The sequence below is a fragment of the Onychostruthus taczanowskii genome, unplaced genomic scaffold, assembly GCF_017590055.1.
Source record: "Onychostruthus taczanowskii isolate IOZ18803 unplaced genomic scaffold, ASM1759005v1 scaffold228, whole genome shotgun sequence".
In the NCBI taxonomy this organism is placed as follows: domain Eukaryota; kingdom Metazoa; phylum Chordata; class Aves; order Passeriformes; family Passeridae; genus Onychostruthus; species Onychostruthus taczanowskii.
In genome coordinates this window covers 105906-124377 of record NW_024499551.1, presented here as the reverse complement: position 1 = coordinate 124377, position 18472 = coordinate 105906, and the positions used below count along the sequence as shown (strand labels likewise).

The following is an 18472-nucleotide window of genomic DNA, read 5'->3' as shown; positions in this document are numbered from 1 at the left end:
AGCGGCTCTGCTGCTGCCTTTGGGCTCAGCCCAGCCCGCACTCACCTGGCCAGGAGAGCCCCAAACCGCCTCAAGGGCTGCTCTTCCCTGCCTACAAAATGACAACGACGGCTCCAAAATGAAGGGATGGAATAAAACTGTAAAGCCTCTGCCTCATTCCCAGCCTTTATGAAAAAAAAAAAGGCAAAAGGCACCAACAACAGGAATGTATGATAGTGGTTAGTCCTTATTCTAGGAACCCTAACAGGCTTGCAACAAGCTTTGTTCAGGCATTTTTCTGCACTACGTACATCACTTCTTTCTACCCAAAATGTACCTTAAAACAAAAGAAAACCACACAGGATATCGAACGGGGCTTGCAAGTTAAAACCAGAAAATTTAAATATTTGCTTCCTCGATGTGCGCTGAAAAATAAAAAGGCAAATAAATAATTTTTTTAAAAGGGGGGAAAAAAAGCTTTAAAGCGTATCACGAGAACGGGATCAAGGAAGAGCGAGGCCACCCCTTCAGGACCAGGGGAGAATTAACCTGCATTTCTCCATCCCATCTGCAAGCTTACGGCTCTGCCACCCATTTTGTCTCAGATTAAAGAGGAGAAAAAAAAATTAAAAAAAAAAATAATTACCTCAGCGGCACAGAAACAAGACCCCACCCCGGGATGGATGCCCGAGCGGTGCTGCCGGCCGGGCAGGTGACCCCGCCGCAGGTGCCACCCCGGGCATCCCCCGCGCCCCTTCCCCATCCCCTGGAGACGCTGCCGAGCCAGCAAACGCCGGCGCGGAGCCCGGGGAAGGCTTTATTTAACCCGCAAACGCGAAATGAAAGGCAGAGGAGGAGCGCAGAGGTGCGGACGGCGCGGCAGCCGCGCGGCCAAGGTGAACCGCGGCCGGCTAACATGGTGGAGGCTGAGGGGAGCCGCGACCCTCCGGCCGGCGGCAGCGAGGGCCGAGCCGCGGGGATGCGGAGCTGACAGCGGGCGGGCGGTGAGGGGCGGAAAGCGCTGAAGGGAGAGCGCTGAGGGGAGAGCGCGGCGGGGAAGCGCTCCCTCAGGGCTGCTCCCTCAGGGCGGGAGCGGGAGGACGGGCTCACCTGCCATGGCGGGCTGAGGGCGGCAATGGCGCTGGGGGCTGCGGCTCCGCTCCCCTCGGTCTCCGCGGCGAGTGCGGCGGGGCCGGGCGGCCCCGGCAGGCAGAGCACGGGGCGGGACGGGTGTTTCCTCCGCCCCCGACAAGATGGCGCGGCCCCGGCCCCGCTCCCTCAGGGCTCGGCCGCCATGGCGGCTCTGGAGGTCGGTAGGGGGAAACAGCCGCGTGTTCGCTGAGGGTGAGAAGCCTCCAGCTGCAGGGATGTGTGAAGGGTTTATGCGTGAAGGACACAAATGGCAGAGTCACGGGATGGGGCGGGTTGAAGGGGCTGCAGTGGGGTATCTGGTCCAACCTCTCTGCTCAGGAAGGGGCATCCCAGAGCACATGGCTCGGAATTGTGTCCAGACGGGTTTGGAATATCCCTGGTGGGGGACATTCCACAGCCTGTCTGGGCAATGGGGCATTGAGCGGGCTCCCCAGGGAATGGTCATGGCCTCAGGGATGGCAGAGCTCCAGGAGGGTTGGGACAAGGCTCTCGGGGGAGATTGTTGGGATGCGCTGTGCAAGGCTGAGAGTTGGATCAGGGGGTCCCTTCCGAATCAGGGATTGTGTAACTCTTATTCCCGTTCTAGGAATCAGTGCTTGGTCACCCACACAGCCAAGTTCTTCCTCATGTTCAGGTAAAACATTCCGTGCCTCAGTTTCTGCCCATTGCCTCTTGTCCTGCTGCTGGGCCCCAGGGAGCAGAGCCTGCTCCATCTCTGACACCTCCCTGCAGATATTGATGGATATCGATGGATATCGATGGATATTGATGGATTTTGATGAGGTCCCCAAACAAACCCCCTCGTCTGGGGGTTCCTCTCCAGGCCCTGGTGCTCGCCTGGTGCCTCCAGCCCTGGCCCTCTTGGGGTTTTGCTTTGGGGTTTCTTTTTGGATTTTTTTTTTTTTTTTAATTATTATCTTTTAGGAAAAATCCAACTTTTACAATAGGAGAGTGAGTTTAGGGAGGAACAAAAGAATCAGAGAATCATTTAGGTGTGAAAAGACCTCTGAGGTCGAGCTCAGCCTGTGCCAAATCATCACCATCCCAAGCAGACCAGAGCACTCAGTGCCACATCCTTAAACCTCTCCAACCTCTCCAGGGTCAGTAACTCCACCACCTCCCTGGGCAGCCCATTCCAATGTCTAATCACCCTTTCTGTGAAGAAATTCCTCCTGATGGCCAACCTAAACCTCCTCTGTTGTACTAGAGGAGGCTGAGTCCCCCAAAATGACACCTCCACCGCATCTGCAAACTCCGTTTTTCCGAGATTTCCATTTTTCTGTTGGGGGCCAGGACCACTGTGACACAAATGTGACACAGATGTGACAAACCCCCTCCCAGCCCACAGAGCTGGGTGTTCTCAGGCACTGCTGACGTCTGCAGCTCCGGTACCCAGCTCTGGACTCTGCCTCTCTCACGTCCCTCTCGGCAACATCTGACATCCCTAATGGCTCCTGACAGCGTTAACTCGCTCTAATTTGTGTCCTGCCCTTCCCAGAACGTGCAGTTCTCAGACACATCAGCTCCTGGCTCCTTCCCTTGCTCGGGGCTGTCTGGGCTGAGCCCCTCAGCTGATTCCTGCCCTTTCTCCTTGCACTCCTTGAGGAGATATTGACCCGTGCTGGGCTTTCTCCCCCAGCCCAGCTGTTGTTTAATCAAGGTGCAGCCCCGTGTCGATGGCAAAGTGCTCCCCAGCTGGACCCTGGTTCACCCAGACCTGCAGTTCTCTGTTGATCTTCTGGCTCCTTGCTGTTTGTGCAGTGTTTGGCAGGCAGGAATGCTGGCAGGGTGTTTGTTCACCAGCTGTCCCACCCCCCCACCAAGAGGGTTTCATCCGATCCCATTAAAACCCAGGAGCTTACTTTAAGACCAGAGACCCTAGGAGGCCTCTGGAGCATTTGTGCTTATCCTCCCATATTTATTTTTTTTTTCCACATTCACTGCAACACTCTCCTGGTTAAGCTTCTAAAAGGTTTTTCCAGTGAGACATATGGAGAACTATAGAGGGCAGGGCTGAGCCTTGATTATGGATATCGACCCTGGGAATTATTCAATACCTGGCCTTATCCCAAATGTAGGCACAGGCTTCAGTGCAGCTTTTAAACGTTAAAAGCATTTGTTTGTCAGGGTGGGGAGGTGACAGGAGGGACATTTTAGTGATGCCAGGTTGATGGAGGATGCAGCAGTTGTGCTGTTGACAGGAGTTTGTGTGTGCTCAGGATCAGGGACAGAGACACAGCTCTATTTTATATTGGATTGTTATCATTTTCCAACCTGCTCTACCCGGGTGAAAGGTGGCAGGGGGAAATACAGCGAGAGAAAACACATCAGTCAGCTTGGAAAGTAACAGATAAAGACCTCAGGGTCCTGATAATCCCAAGGGCAAGCTGGGGAAGGATGATGAAGATATATTTAGTGTTCCAAGAATTGAATTTGACACAGCTAGACCCCCTGGAACCATGGGCTCAAACCCAGTAAAGCCTTTTTCAATCCTTTTCCCTCTTAAATTGGTACATTCCCTTCCTGGTGGCCTCCTGTGCTGCAAAGTTTGAGCAAATTCCCTGGCATTTCCCTTCTTCAGGGAGTCAAAGCCCTTTTTATGCCATCACTGTCCTGCTACAGAAGCAGAAACTTTACTGGGATTATTGGCTTATATAATTTGTGTTACTAAAATGTAGTGAAGAACCCTGAGGTTTTTATTTAAACATTCAATCCCTCTCTGCTTGAGTGATTCACAGATAAAAGCTGGAAGAATTGGAGCCATGGGATGTGCACGTCCTTCCTGACCACGCAGCAGGAGAAATTAGCATCATCAATCATTTGGTGTGCTTTGAGATCCAAAAGGAGACACATTCCCTTTGTTTTCTCCATCTTGGAGAAAGTCTGGATTACCTGAGCTCCTCAGAGCTCACTCAGGGATGTACCTGAACAGGTAGGGAGGTGTTGCTGCACCCTGTCACCAGCCAGTCCAAGGAAGCTTTACTGGGGACATTCCCCAGCTTTATTTGGGTTGTTTCTTCGTGTCTCTGTGTGGATCAAAGGACAGGGCTGCAGGTCAGGGTTTTCCTCAGATGCAGCACAAACGTTACTGGCATAAATTTCAAGGCTGAAATGTTTTTGGCTGGTGTCTCTTACTCAAAATTTCCATTTTAACCCCAAGCGTTGTCTCGGCTGGGATGTGAATCATTGATCTGAGCACAGGATGTCCAAAAGACCAAATCAAAATTTCACATCCAGGGATGGTATCTGGTGAATGGCATCCTCACCCTTGGCAGGGGAATTGAGATGGTCCCTTCCAATGGACCCAAACCATCCCCTGATCCTGTAATTGCTTTGGGTCTGGGATCCTTAGCTCATTTTCAACCTTGTTTTCTTGGCGTGGCTTGAGTTTAGTTTTTATAACATAAAAAAAGAAAATTAAAAAAAAAATACCCTGCCTTGCATTAGATGAATGACATCCTGTGTGAATCCCACAGATGCAGTCCAGCAATTAATAAGAACCCAGCACTCCTGTGTGTGGATAACAGGGATATCTTCCACTGGATTACACAAAATAAAAATGAAACCCCTGCTACTTCAACAGCAGCTTAGGAGGTGAGTGGAGACTCCCCCAAATAAGCCCAAAAAAAGTTAACAACTCACCAACAGTGGTTTTTTTTTTGCTTCTCCCTCTGGAATATGGAATAGTACCTGAGGGGAAGAGCTGGGTTTCACTCTGTGAGGTGAGGAAAGCAAGTGTGAGCAGCCCTTGCTTGAAATGCCACCTCCACCAGCTGGTGGGAAACTCCCGACCCACAGGAATTTTGTCTTTACCTCGGGGACTTGCTGTTGCCCTCAATGTCAGATGGAAATTTCTTTCTCAGAAAAAAAGTGTTTCTTGCTCAGAACCGAGATGGGCTCTGCCAGCCCGGCTCAACCCCCTGGTTTTTCCACCTGCAAAATGGAGAATTTTTACGAAGTTTAATTAGTGCAAAGTGCTCTCGGTAGCAAAGAGCTTTCGGTCCGAGCATCTCGGGCCAAGTTCTCAAATTACAAAGCTGCAGGCCCACGCGGCAGAGCCCCTGCTGTGCCGGGGGATCTGCAGGGCTGAATTCGTGTGTGAATGAACCAGGAGGTGAGCAGGACAGATCTGCGGGGCTGCAGGACTCCTGGGTCCCTGCTGGTGCTCGCACGGTGGCTTCCCCTCTTTTGGCAGCTTTTGGAAAGAGGAGACGTTCCCTCAGCTTTGGGTTTGCAAAATGTTTTGGAAAGAGGAGACGTTCCTTCAGCTTTGGGTTTGCAAAATGTTTTGGAAAGAGGAGACGTTCCTTCAGCTTTGGGTTTGCAAAATGTTTTGGAAAGAGGCAACCAGGAGAGTGCAACAACCAGGAGAGTACAAACAACCAGGAGAGTGCAAACAACCAGGAGAGTGCAACAACCCATCCCAGGTCCCTCTTCTTCTCCCACGGGATATTCATCCCAAGCTGTCAGGCAGCCAGGGCAGGGAGAGTGCTCCAGAGTGCTCCCAGCGTTGCTAACTCAGCTGGACAGCCTGTGCTCTGCAGGGGAAGGCAATTTTCTTGCTGCTGTCGAGTCTGCTGCCTGGGGGCTGTACCAAAGCAATGAGTTTTCACTTGCTGAGTCAGGGGCAGTGCCCGTGTTTGACAGGAGGAGGAGGAGATGGGCTGAGTCACCTCTCCGAGTTCATCCCCAGGCTGCTTCCCGAAAGCACAGCTCCTGGAATGAGCCCGTAAATCCTGGGAGGAGTGGGAGCAGGAGGGGGCCAGGAGAGCAGCCCGTGTTTGTCCTGCCTGCTGTGTTCTCCTGCAGGGCTCTCCTTGTCCAAACGCTGACTCTCTGCAGCCACATCTGGCTCTGAGGCGTTGTGGCAGCAGACTGGGGCTGGTGGCTCCTGATGGTTTTGCTCTCCTGGGCACACTCACCCTGGAGTTCTGTTCCATTAGATCTTCTCCCCATCAGATCAACCCTGAGGCATCTGCAGGGATGGTCTCCAAAGGGGAGCCAAGCTGGGATTTGTCACCTTGTGTCTCATTCACGTGGGGCTGTTCAGAGCTCTGGGAATAAAGAGCAGCTGCTGTGGGCAGATAACAGGACAGAGCAGCTCATTCCCACTTAAACTACTTCCAAAATGAGCTGGACATGGTGCACTAAATCATTTTGAAGTCCATTAGGGGAATTTTATAGCACAGAATAAAAGAGGTGCTTCACTGTGCACAGCACAGGCAGCAGTGCCTGGTGGCTGCTTACTCATCCCCCAGCAGAGGAGTGAGAGCAGACACAGCCTCTGCTTTCACCCCCTGGCAAGGCATTCCTCAGGGAGGAAGGATGGAGGGCTTGGGCCACTTTTACCCCGTGACTCACTCGTGTGAGCACATGGTGACATCAGGAGTGACACAGACACACCAGCCTCCTGCAGCCAAGGGCACGAGGCAAAATAAACAAAGGTGCCGAGGCATGAATTAGACCACGAGCCCTCTACAAAGCAGCTGCTGCAACTGAGCTGCCCAAATCCCACTGGGCAGACACAGGAGTGGTCACACTCACAGAGGAAAGGCAGAACTCCCAGAGGCAGAGGGAGAACCGAGCCCACAGCAGAGCTCCAGGGGCAGGGCAGGCTCTGGGACTGACTGTGGGGGCTCGCTGCAGCTCCTCCTTGCCCTGACAGCTGGAGCAAAGCTTGTCACAAGGGAGTGCAGAGTGGCAATTATAGCAGCACGGATGCCACAGGGCTGGCCAGGCTCTCTATTTATAGCTGCCAGCCAGCACAGCTCTCCCTCTGTGCTCCTGCTCACAGGTGAGGGCACAGGCCATGCCCTGGAAGGGTCACAGGCCATGCCCTGGAAGGCTCACAGGCCATGCCCTGGAAGGCTCACAGGCCATGCCCTGGAAGGCTCACAGGCCATGCCCTGGAAGGTTCACAGGCCATGCCCTGGAAGGTTCACAGGCCATGCCCTGGAAGGCTCACAGGCCAAGCAAAAACAGAGGAAGGACTAGCAACCCCTTTGATGAGAGCCAAGAATCACCGATGAAAGGACAAAACAGAAATCCACAGAGAGCCTGGAACAATGAACTGTAACTTCTCCCCCCAAAACCGCCCTGTAGCTGGTTAACCCCTTCCCTGCCTGGAGTGCCACCTCTCTGCTCTTCCTAATTGGTGCCAAGCAGTGTCACTGAAGTGTTCTGCGAGCTCTGGCCCCTCGGATTGTTTCCAGCAGGGGTGGCAGAAGGGCTGTGGGCCTGCCTGGCCCTCTGCAGCCGTGGGCCTGTGGCCAGGGTGGCAGGCAGCAGCCCAGGAGAGCCCCCAGACACCGCCCCTGCCCCAGGGATGATCCATCCCGAGGGAGCCTCTGCCAGCTCAGGGTGGCAGCTGACCATGGATCCAAGTCACAGAGTTGTCTTTGTTTCATGGGGAGGATTAAACCACGACCTGCTTGTGAGCTGAACTTTGAAGTGTCTCCTCAGTGATCTGAAACTCGATCATGCAACAAAGAGAGACCTCCACAAATACTCTTTTTGTGTTTGAAGCTGGAGACCATCCACTGGTTTATTTTTAGGCACACATTTGCACTGGCCCTGTTACAATCCTGCCTCTGTTCTTGTGCAATAAAAGCAGAGAGGATTCTCTTGACCTCCAGTATCAAATACAGAGAAAATAAGGCATTTGTCTGGAAAAGAACCACCCAAAATAGCAGGGAAGGGGTCATGCTGTGCTATGGACTGTTAGTGTTGAGAGACAAGAAAAATGAGGATTATAGGTGCTGGCAGAGGACTTCTAATGACACATTAATGAAAACTGCTAGAAAATTGTATGCTGATGCTAATTAGTATTTGTAGGTTTAAGGACCTGAGATCTTTCCCTTTTACACTAAACATTTGCCTGAGAATAAGAAATAATCCCTGCTGAGGTGAGTTCTCAGTTTTCTTTAAGGGTTTGTTCTAGATCCTGAGCATTTCCTTTGCTACCCACAGCTTTAACTCAGAAACTGAGGCTCCTGCATGACCCAGCTGATGTTCCCTAAACTCCTCACAGCCCCTCCTCAGCCTTTGCAACACCCTGGTGCAGACAATTATCACTACATGCATTTTCTGCCTTGCCCTTCCTTGAAGAAGCTGGGGAAAGAGCCCAGAGGACCTGAGTGGATGTTGAATTTCTGTCACATCAGCAGGGCCAGCTGCACCAGGCATCTCCCACTGACAAGAGAAGGAAGGTTAAAACCTCTCATGACAGGTTAACAGCATGATTTGCAGCAACAGCTTAAATAAATGGTTGCAGGCACGAAAGAGTAGCAGGCAGCTAATCCTTTAAAGACTTAAGAGCAGCTACTACTTCAGCCCAAGTAAATATTTCAAAACAAAATTAATTAGTGGTGACTAGTGGATTTGCTGCCCTTTGCTTTAACAGCCCAGGGTGAAGTGGTGATTCCTCCACAGAATTTTTGCTTCAGTGCCAAACCTGCTGTTTCACAGGAGCTGAAAGTCCTCTCAAAGAAGGTTCATCACGGTTCTGTTCCAAAGCTCTGCAGGATCTCATGGCTGTGTGTTGTGTGGGAGGGGAGGTCCCTTTGTGCTGCCTCAGAATCCAGCCCAGTGCAGGAAGGAAATGTCACTTCCTGATTCTTATCAGAAGAAAGCTCTGTCCAGGCCACAGAACAGCTCCCAGTAATTGCCTTTCTTCTGATTAAAGCAGTTCCTGAACACCTTCCTAGGCACAGGAAAGCAGGGAAGGAAAGGCCTCAGGGTTACCAGCACAATCCACTCTGCTGAGCCCAGAGCAGCAAAGCAGGCAGTTCAATCAAGTGCAAACAATCATTTCTAATCAACAATTGAGTTTTCCCCCCCTCCGACCCTTGGCTCCACCACAGAACAAAGCCAGCTCCCTTGGGAGGCTCTGTCATGGTCTTGCAGGACTGTCTGGACTATTTTTAGTCAAATCCAGCATTCCTAAAAATCCTCAGGCTGCTTTTGTGCTCAGGAAGGGGAGAGGAACTGCTGTGCATGTGCACTTCCACATTCCACTCAGGACACAGGAGTGGGAGCAGGGAGGCACAGCTGGGTCAGCACAGAGCCCTGGGAAAAGGGCAAAAATCTTCTTTTCATCGGGCTGAGAAGGCAGGAAGTGAAGGCAGGACTGTCCTGAGCTGGGAGGGGGAAACCAAAGGTGTCTGCAGTGCTTGGGAGGCCAGAGAGATCCAAGGGCTGGGTGGTGTCCCCTTTGGGGTTTATGGCACCATTTGCACAATGTTTTGGATTATTATGGTTTTGTTCACTCAAAAAAACCCCAAAAAACCCAATCATGAGATTGACTAAAATCTTTTATAACAAATACAGGAGGATTTCTTGGGCACTGCTGGTAGCTCACAGGACTCCAGAATCACCTTTCCAAATCTTTCCAGCAATTCCATGGCATTAAATTAAGCAGGTAATTAATTGTGTAAGTACGCTCTGCAACAGCAATCGAAGAATGGCATTGAGACACCAATCCAAGCACTCATAAAGCAGAGAACAGCCTGGAATCTGGCTGCCTGTTCTTTCTGCAGAGCTTTGTGCCTGGTAACACCATCAGGCTCTATAAATGCTGACTGTTCCTCCCTGAGACAGCTGCCTTGCCCAGAGTGGAGGATGCCCCACAAAGGGAGCAGCTATTCAGAGTTATCCTCATTCATCTGTGCCTCATTTGTCATTCCAGCCCTGCTCTAGAACCACAAACTCCTTCCCAGGCCTTTTCCCATTCCCCTCACTGCTGCAGGGAGTCAGTCTGGGCTCCCCAAAACCTGCATGTCAGCTTGGAGTCCTCTGCATCCCTGTATTTCCAGTGGTGAGAATCCCCTTTTTCTCTCCTAGAAGTGTTTCCTTTTTTCCCAATTAGATACAAAAACCCCTGCAGAGGGGACTTTTTCATCTGGCCACCCCCCTCACAAGGCCCTGCTTATTTATCCACTGCTGCCTGAGGACTTTGCCTCTGTCAAAGAAAAGTAAATTCATTAATTTCTTTCCTCCAGCATGTTCTCAGAATCACAGAGTCACAGAATGCCCTGAGTGGGAAGGAACCCACAAGGATCATCCAAGTTCAGTTCCTTCTCCTGTCCCCTTCATTCATCCCACTTAGGCGACCCCCCCTTCCCAAACTGCTTCATCTCCTCCCTCCCTCTTTGCATTTTCCATCTAAACTTCCCTTCCTCTTCCTGTCCCCCTCCCCAAACCCGAATAAACGCAGGTTCTTGTCCCCTAAGAGAGGCTGATTCATGGTTTGACGTCAGCAGGAGCTCTCGTGGCCAGAGCCTGCAGTAAATGACACAATCCAGCTGCTGCCAGCAGCACGTGTGTCCCCTGTCCCCTGTCCCACCCCAGCCAGGGCTGGCAGCAGGGAGGGAACCTCCAGAGATGGAAAGGGAGATACTGAATTTAACAATTTAACCAGTTCTTCCTCCTCAGTGCTGGGATTCACTCAGGGGGGTGCAGACAAGTGAGGGAAGAGAGGCAGGATAAAAAAACCATCTTGGCTCAGGGTTTGGGTTTGATCTGGAGCACTGAAGGAGGAAAAAAAGGCAATTCTAGGAGTAGCTTCAGAGCAAGGTGTTTGTCCTGCCACTGTCAGTCACTCCTGCCCCTTCCTTCTGGAATGTTCTGCCCACCTGGGCTCAGGTGGCAGCTGTGGAGTGCTCTGTGCAGCCTGACACTGCTGGGGCTGTTCCAGCTCTGCCTCCCTGGCTCCAGCAGCTCCTGGGAGCTGGAGGCAGCAGCAGCCAAAGCCCAGCAGAGTTTTTCGTGCACTCTGACACCTGTGAAGGTGGGAAGGACAAACCTGTGGTTACAGAGAATACAGAACTTTATTCATGTTAAATGCATCCACTTGCATGGCTGCTCGTTGTCCAGGACACAGCCTGGTCTGACCTCACAGAAGTGGAGCCATCACTCTGCTCTCCCTGAATGCCACATCAGCAAAGCTGGCAAAGCAATCCAGAGGGGCTTTGGTCAGCACAAACTACACAGAGAACTTCTCTTCACTGGCCTGGGCAGGTCTGCACAGCAAATCATCTACACAGGGACAAAAGGACTCCAGAAGACAGACAGCTGGAGTTCAAGTGGCTCCAACACCCACACCAGTCAAGCCCAAGATGTTTGGTATTTGGACACTGGAGTCTGGGTTCCAATCCCTCTCCCAGTATTATCCATTTGGTTGTTTAAATGACAAGCAAACTCCAGCACCAGTCCCTGTGAAGGATAAGCAGCTTTTGCCAACAGCAACAGTGGCACGGGGAAGGCTGGCTCGGGGAGGAGGAGTTTGTTTGTGGGGAAGTGAGCTTGGCCAGGCTGACAGGGAGCTGTGGAGGTGGAAATCCCTTCCTGCAGCTGCTGCTTTCCCTCTCATCACTTTATTTACTGCAGGACCACTGGTTTGGAAGCATTTCTGATGGACAGAGAGCAAAAGGAGAATTTAATGATGGTCTATGTGCAAAGGTAACCCAACAATAACCACAGTCTCATGGAAAGCTAAAATAAATTCTAGAAAACACTTAGAGAAAAAACAAATATCTGCAGCTGAAACCAGCTCATCTATTTTTGGAAAATTGCAAGGATTGCCTCGCCCAGCAAGAGCGGAATTATGCAACCCTGAGAGGAAAAAATCCCATAAATCCCAAGTTCTTTTCAATTCCTTTTGGTCATTTCCAGGCTGGAACCCCCCAACCCCAAACTGGAGAACCTGCAACACCTCGAGGCCGGAAAAAATCCCGGGAGGAAAAAAACAAATCCCATAAATCCCAAGTTCTTTTCAATTCCTTTTGGTCAATTCCAGGCTGGAACCCCCAAACCCCAAACTGGAGAACCTGCAACACCTCGAGGGCAGAAAAAATCCTGGGAGGAAAACAAAAAATGCCATAAATCCCAAGTTCTTTTCAATTCCTTTTGATCAATTCCAGGCTGGAACCCCCAAACTGGAGAACCTGCCACACCTCGAGGCCGGAAAAAATCCCGGGAGGAAAAAAACAAAAAGCCATAAACCCCAAGTTCTTTTCAATTCCTTTTGGTCAGTTCCAGGCTGGACTGGCCTGGGCAGGTCTGCACAGCAAATCATCTACACAGGGACAAAAGGACTCCAGAAGACAGACAGCTGGAGTTCAAGTGGCTCCAACACCCACACCAGTCAAGCCCAAGATGTTTGGTATTTGGACACTGGAGTCTGGGTTCCAATCCCTCTCCCAGTATTATCCATTTGGTTGTTTAAATGACAAGCAAACTCCAGCACCAGTCCCTGTGAAGGATAAGCAGCTTTTGCCAACAGCAACAGTGGCACGGGGAAGGCTGGCTCGGGGAGGAGGAGTTTGTTTGTGGGGAAGTGAGCTTGGCCAGGCTGACAGGGAGCTGTGGAGGTGGAAATCCCTTCCTGCAGGTGCTGCTTTCCCTCTCATCACTTTATTTACTGCAGGACCACTGGTTTGGAAGCATTTCTGATGGACAGAGAGCAAAAGGAGAATTTAATGATGGTCTATGTGCAAAGGTAACCCAACAATAACCACAGTCTCATGGAAAGCTAAAATAAATTCTAGAAAACACTTAGAGAAAAAACAAATATCTGCAGCTGAAACCAGCTCATCTATTTTTGGAAAATTGCAAGGATTGCCTCGCCCAGCAAGAGCGGAATTATGCAACCCCAAGAGGAAAAAATCCCATAAATCCCAAGTTCTTTTCAATTCCTTTTGGTCAATTCCAGGCTGGAACCCCCAAACCCCAAACTGGAGAACCTGCAACACCTCGAGGCCGGAAAAATCCCGGGAGGAAAAAAACAAAATCCCATAAATCCCAAGTTCTTTTCAATTCCTTTTGGTCAATTCCAGGCTGGAACCCCCAAACCCCAAAGTGGAGAACCTGCAACACCTCGAGGCCGGAAAAATCCCGGGAGGAAAAAAACAAAATCCCATAAATCCCAAGTTCTTTTCAATTCCTTTTGGTCAATTCCAGGCTGGAACCCCCAAACCCCAAACTGGAGAACCTGCAACACCTCGAGGCCGGGACTCGGCGCCGCCCAGGGACGCTCAGCCGTGCCCCGCCAGCACCCGGGGGAACTACCAGCTGTGAGCAGCCTAATTAGAGCGGGGTTAATGAACAGTTCAGTCGTCGAAGTCGGGGATGTCGTCGTAGGAGTAGCCCCGGTAGCCCTTGGAGGCGTAGTAGGCGATGCGCAGGTGGTAGAAGCCGGGCAGGAACACCAGGATGCCGATGATGAGCACGGGGATGGCGCGCTCGGTCTCCTGCAGGGACACAGCAGCACAGGGCAGCAGTGCAGCAGTGCAGCAGTGCAGCAGTGCAGGGCACCCTCGGCACGGGAAATGAGTGAAAGGATTGGGGTGTGACTCTCGTTTGGAATGCTGAACGCTGGCTTTGTTAAAGCTGTCCTGTGTTACATCACAACTGTACTAAAGGCAGATACTGCATTATACTGTATCATACTAAGTGAAAAACTCAGTCTGCAGACTGACAGTCCACACAGCTTGGACCTGATAGGTTAATTAACATCAACAATCCCCACCAGAATCTAATTACTAAATTCTGTCAGGTAGACAATCTTCCCAACGCATTCTACGCGTACAAGCAGAGATAAAAATTGTTTTCCCTCTGTGCTTCTCCAGGAAAAAACCTGAGAGAGAGAATCATGTCTGCCTCAGTTCAGAGAGTGTGAATGGCACACCTCGGGGTTCAGCTTTTATGTTTTCCAGCTTCTGTGCTGTTTTAGTGTGCAGTCCTGAGCTTCGTGTTAAGTGTTGTGAGCTCTCTTCTCAGGGTAGGGAGACAAAACAATTCCTTCTCTAGCTGGGGATTAAGGACAACCACCCAAATCTCACCCAAGAGCACAAACAATGGTGGAATGAAGAGGGGAAAACAAGGAGGATGGGACTTCATAATAACCTAGATCTGTAATTGGACAATTAACTGCAATATGCAAATGGAGCAGAACTGATCAAAGTGACAGACCCCGTGACAGGTCATGCATTTTGTGCCCAGTTTGGTTCACCTTGGGTTCATTTTGTGCCCATTTTGGTTCACCTTGGGTTCATTTTGTGCCCATTTTGGTTCACCTTGGGTTCATTTTGTGCCCATTTTGGTTCACCTTGGGTTCATTTTGTGCCCATTTTGGTTCACCTTGGGTTCATTTTGTGCCCATTTTGGTTCACCTTGGGTTCATTTTGTGCCCATTTTGGTTCACCTTGGGTTCATTTTGTGCCCATTTTGGTTCACCTTGGGTTCATTTTGTGCCCATTTTGGTTCACCTTGGGTTCATTTTGGGATCATTTTGGTTCACCTTGGGTGCAGCCCTGGCTGGGCTCTTGTGCTGCCCAAGGTGGATCCATTGAGGAGATCTTTTTCATAAATCCCTGCTTTATTCTGTAACCCTGCTCTAGCTCAGCCTTCCCAAAGCACCACAGTGACATCTCTGAGAGGGGCTCTCCTCCCTCTCACACCCTGCCTGGTCTAGGGGAAGGTTACCCTGCCCAGGGCAGGTGAGATGTGAATGAATTCAGAGAATGAGGTGATCTGGAAGGTTCTCTGAACCCAAACCATCCCGTGGTTCTGTGATCCAGCCCCAAGGCCTGGCGAGCTGAGAAATAAAAGCCCATCTTCCACCAGAAACATCTCATCTGTCACCAGGCTGAGCCCTTATCCTGGCCTCTCCTCCTTGCTCGAGGGACCCCATCCTTCAGCAGGGACCCCCTGGATGTGCAGCCAGGGCTGGGAGCTGCGAGCACAAGCCCAGGGATCTGTGCCTGGAGCTCTGCTGATAGCCCCAGAGGCTGCTGCTGCTGCCAGAGATAAGGCAGAGCTGCCAACCCCCCTGAGCCCACAGGGAGCAGGGGCAGAAGCACCCAGAGCTGCAGGAGCAGATCCCCTGCCCAGGAATCACCCACAGCCAGATGGGGAAGTGTTGCTGTGCCCCACACAGGGTCTGGCAGCTCCTCCCTGTCCCTGCACGGGCTGAGATCTCTCCAGGACAGGGTTGTGACCTCCCCAGGGACACTCAGCCCTCCTTGGAGACGCCCAAGGTGGCCGTGGTGGGAATCCATTCCCTGCTCACTCCCCGTGGCTCTGAAGTTCTACACTGAACCCACCACAGGATCCTTGAGGCTGGAGAAGACCTTCAAGGCCATCAAGTCCAACCAAGCCCCAGCAGCACCCCCAGGGTCACCCCTAGCCACGTGCTGGAGTGCCACATCCCCGTGTTCTGAACCCTCCCAGGGATGGGGACTGCAGCACTGCAGCTGTGCCAGGCCCTCCCCACCCTTCCCACATCAAACCTTGCCTCATTTTGAACTGAAACCTCTGCTGGTGTGCCTTGAGGCTGTTTGCTGTGCCCTGATGGGCAGAGAGGGCTCGGGGCAGTGCAGAAGCAGCCCCAGGAATGTCTGAAGCACTCACCCCTTTGCTGATGTACCCTGCCAGCAGCAGGGCTCCGATGATGATGAGGAAGGTCCCGATCATGAAGAGCACCACAGCCAGTGCGATGGCCTTGTAGGGGATTTTGGGTGGGCTCTTCTTGAACTGGATGGAAAAACCCAAATGTTGAACAGCTGAAGTAGGCACAGCTCCCCTCCCACGACAGCTGGCACAAAATCCTGCTCCAGAACTGCCCTCCAGGAGGAATCCTGCCCTTGGGGCCCTGCTGAGCCAGCCCCTACTCCCAGTCTTGTTCCCAGGGAGGCTCTTTGACCTTTCCAGAGGGGAAGGGCTGAGGTTTGGCTCCCTCCTGGCTTTGTCCCTCTCTGAGCTGCAGCTGCTCCACCAGAGATGCCCAAGAAGCAGCTGCCTGTGGCTGCCCACCCTCGAGGTTTCACAGCCTCCTTCCCCAGTTTTACCTGCAGGTCAATGTATCCATCGTCGGTGCTGGAGAGTTTGGAATATTTGACTTTGCTGCTGGGGATCCCAGCGGAGAGATTGGTCCTGGATGGCATCATTCCAGGGGGGGCTGGTGTTCAGCTACAGCCTGGGAGCCAGGACCAGGAGAAAATCAGGAGAGGAGACAGAGATGGCAGTCTGAGAGACAGAACTCAAGTTGCAGAGGAGAAACTCCCCTGTCGAGGCTGTGCCACCTTTGTAAATTAAAACTTTTCCCACAGAGGAGCTGAGCATTTCATTTGAAAGCTGAAATACCAAATGGACAGAGCTGCAACAATGTTTGGAGTCAAGGTAGAACCTGTGCTTCAAAGCAGATGGAAATTCCAGGGCAGGGCCCAGGAATGACCCGGCTCTCACAGATGTCCAAGCTCTGGCTGTTTCTGAACAGGACCCCAGCAAATAAACCCCAAACCAGAGCTGAACAAAGCAGCTTTGCAACCACCAGATTTTGCAAGGGAGCAATTTGGGGGAAAAAAAAAATAACCCAAAGAACCAAAGAAACACAAAAAGCAAACCACTGGAAACTGGAAGGAGATGGAGCTGCCATGGGGCCAGCAGGAGCAGGACAAGGAGTGTGAGTGGTGAGGTCACCGCTCAGGGGTGCAGAGCAGGCTGCCAGTGGCAGGGGGACAGCCTGGGGACAGGGAGCAGGGCCAGCTGCTGTCCCTCAGAGCTGCCCAGGGAGCCATCCTGCCAAGCTCCCCGTGCCCCTGTCCCAGCAGGACACACATTATTCCCAGGGGACAGGCAGGGAAGGGCTCCCCGCGCCTCCCAAAGCCTCAGTGCAGCTTTTATTTTCTGAGAAAGCCTGCAACCAAGGGAACAAAAGTAGATATTCCTGCAGTGCCAACAGGAAGGGATAAAAATTCTGTTTCCACAACATTCTTTATCGTCAGAGGTGATGCATCCACTCAAATGTTGAGTCTCCATTGAACTGAAGCCCTTTGTCACTAATTGCTGGCACGTTCCCCACCCAGCTTCGTTCCTCCTGCTGTAAAATTGACTTTTATAAAATCCCCTCTGATCTGAAATTTCCACCACTGAACCTTTGGTTTGAACTTTGGGCTTTTGTTTTAGTGGCAAAACCCAAACATGGACAAAACACTTTTGGCCCTGTGGATAATGGAAACACCTGCAGGGTGGCATTTCCTTCTCCCCACACATCCTTGTTGACCCAAACACCCCCAGGCTCGAGGGCAGATGCACAAGAGGGGAAAAAGCCAGAATAACCCAAGCTTTCTGAAAGGTGCCAGATTTCCCAGCTGTGCCCCATTTTTTGCTCTCTTTTCTTACCCACCGGCCCATTATTTACCAGGCTTCTTCTGAATTATTCCCATTTTACACTTGCACAGGCTGTCCTGTGCTCCCCATGCCTCACTTAGCAACAAAAAGAGGCTGTTGAGGATAAACGTGTATAAAATATAAATATAAAATATTCTCTCTGATCTCAAGCTTAAAGGCCAGGTTCAACTCCACTGAGCTTCACACCAAGTGAGCACCACAAAGGTTCAAGAGCAGGAAGCAGCACAGTGCTGTGCTTTTTGGGAGCCACAGAAACAATCGGGGCCTTGGCCGAAACAATTAATGCTGGAATTCGAAATTTCTGCCGCGGCAAGTTGTGCTTTAAAGGCCGAGGAGGCGCCGGGAAACCCAAACACCCAAACCCGGCGGCTCCGTCGGGAATTCCCGCAGGCCCAGCCCCGCATGGCCCGGCAGGTCGGGAGGGGCGGGATGCGGGTGGGGCAGCGGGGACAGCCGGGGACAGCCGGGGGACAGCCGGGGGACATCCAGGGGACAGCCGGGGACATCCAGGGGACAGCCGGGGACAGCCGGAATGGGGGGTCCCCGCCTCGCATGGTTCCCAAACCCACCCCAAATCCACCCGAAACACCCCAAAATCCACCCAGAACGTACCAAAGGCACCCCAAATCCACCCAAAACACACCAAATCCACCCTGAATACCCCGGGACCCTCCTAAACCTACTCCAAACTCACCCAAAATCCATCCAAAACACCCCAAATCCACCCCGAATACACCAAATCCACTCCAAATCCACCTAAATGCGCCCCAAATCCACCCAGAACACACCAAATCCACCCCGAATACACCGGGACCCTCCTAAACCTATTCCAAACTCACCCAAAATCCACCGAAACACCCCAAATCCACCTGAAGCCACTTAAACGCACCTAAAAGCACCCAAACCACCCTAAATCCACCCCGAATTACCGGAACCCGCTCGAACCCACCGCAACCCGTCCAAATTCTCCCAAACCCGTCCCGAACCCACCTAAACCACCCCAAATCCACCGGAACCCACCCAAACTCCACCCAAACCCACCCCAAATCCACCTAAACCCACCCCAAATTCACTTAAACCCACCCAAACCCCCCCCGAACCCTCACCCCAAACCCACCCCGAATCCACCTAAACCCACCCAAAACCCACCCCG

General features: G+C 51.9%; 2 protein-coding genes and 2 long non-coding RNA genes across 7 annotated transcripts in view; 2 read left to right on the top strand and 2 right to left on the bottom strand.

Annotated features, from left to right (window-relative positions):
- Positions 1-1235, bottom strand: part of SLC23A2 (solute carrier family 23 member 2) — a 53057-nt gene extending 51822 nt beyond the window's left edge. For 2 of the 3 annotated variants that reach the window (XM_041405268.1, XM_041405271.1), the window contains exon 1: positions 1090-1235. The gene's annotated coding sequence lies outside the window, so the exon portion shown is untranslated. The remainder of the gene's footprint in view (positions 1-1089) is intronic. The other variant, XM_041405269.1, reaches the window with a different exon arrangement.
- Positions 1236-1719: 484 nt separating this feature from the next.
- Positions 1720-4720, top strand: LOC121336272. Its single transcript, XR_005952721.1, has 3 exons — positions 1720-1765; positions 3870-4063; positions 4608-4720. It is a non-coding gene; the product is annotated as an uncharacterized LOC121336272 (long non-coding RNA).
- Positions 4721-10939: 6219 nt separating this feature from the next.
- Positions 10940-18472, bottom strand: part of TMEM230 (transmembrane protein 230) — an 8819-nt gene continuing 1286 nt past the window's right edge. Inside the window, exons 1-5 of one of the 2 annotated variants that reach the window (XR_005952719.1) lie at positions 18159-18208; positions 15978-16105; positions 15541-15663; positions 13121-13379; positions 10940-12074 (exon numbers count right to left, since the gene is read on the bottom strand). Coding sequence is in view for 1 of the 2 variants with exons in the window: in XM_041405272.1 (XP_041261206.1) it covers positions 13239-13379; positions 15541-15663; positions 15978-16076 (363 nt within the window). In the remaining variant the exon portion in view is untranslated. Of the gene's footprint in view, positions 12075-13054; positions 13380-15540; positions 15664-15977; positions 16106-18158; positions 18209-18472 lie in introns of those variants that run through there. The other variant, XM_041405272.1, reaches the window with a different exon arrangement.
- Positions 11075-13140, top strand: LOC121336271. The gene is made up of 2 exons (XR_005952720.1): positions 11075-11148; positions 12188-13140. It is a non-coding gene; the product is annotated as an uncharacterized LOC121336271 (long non-coding RNA).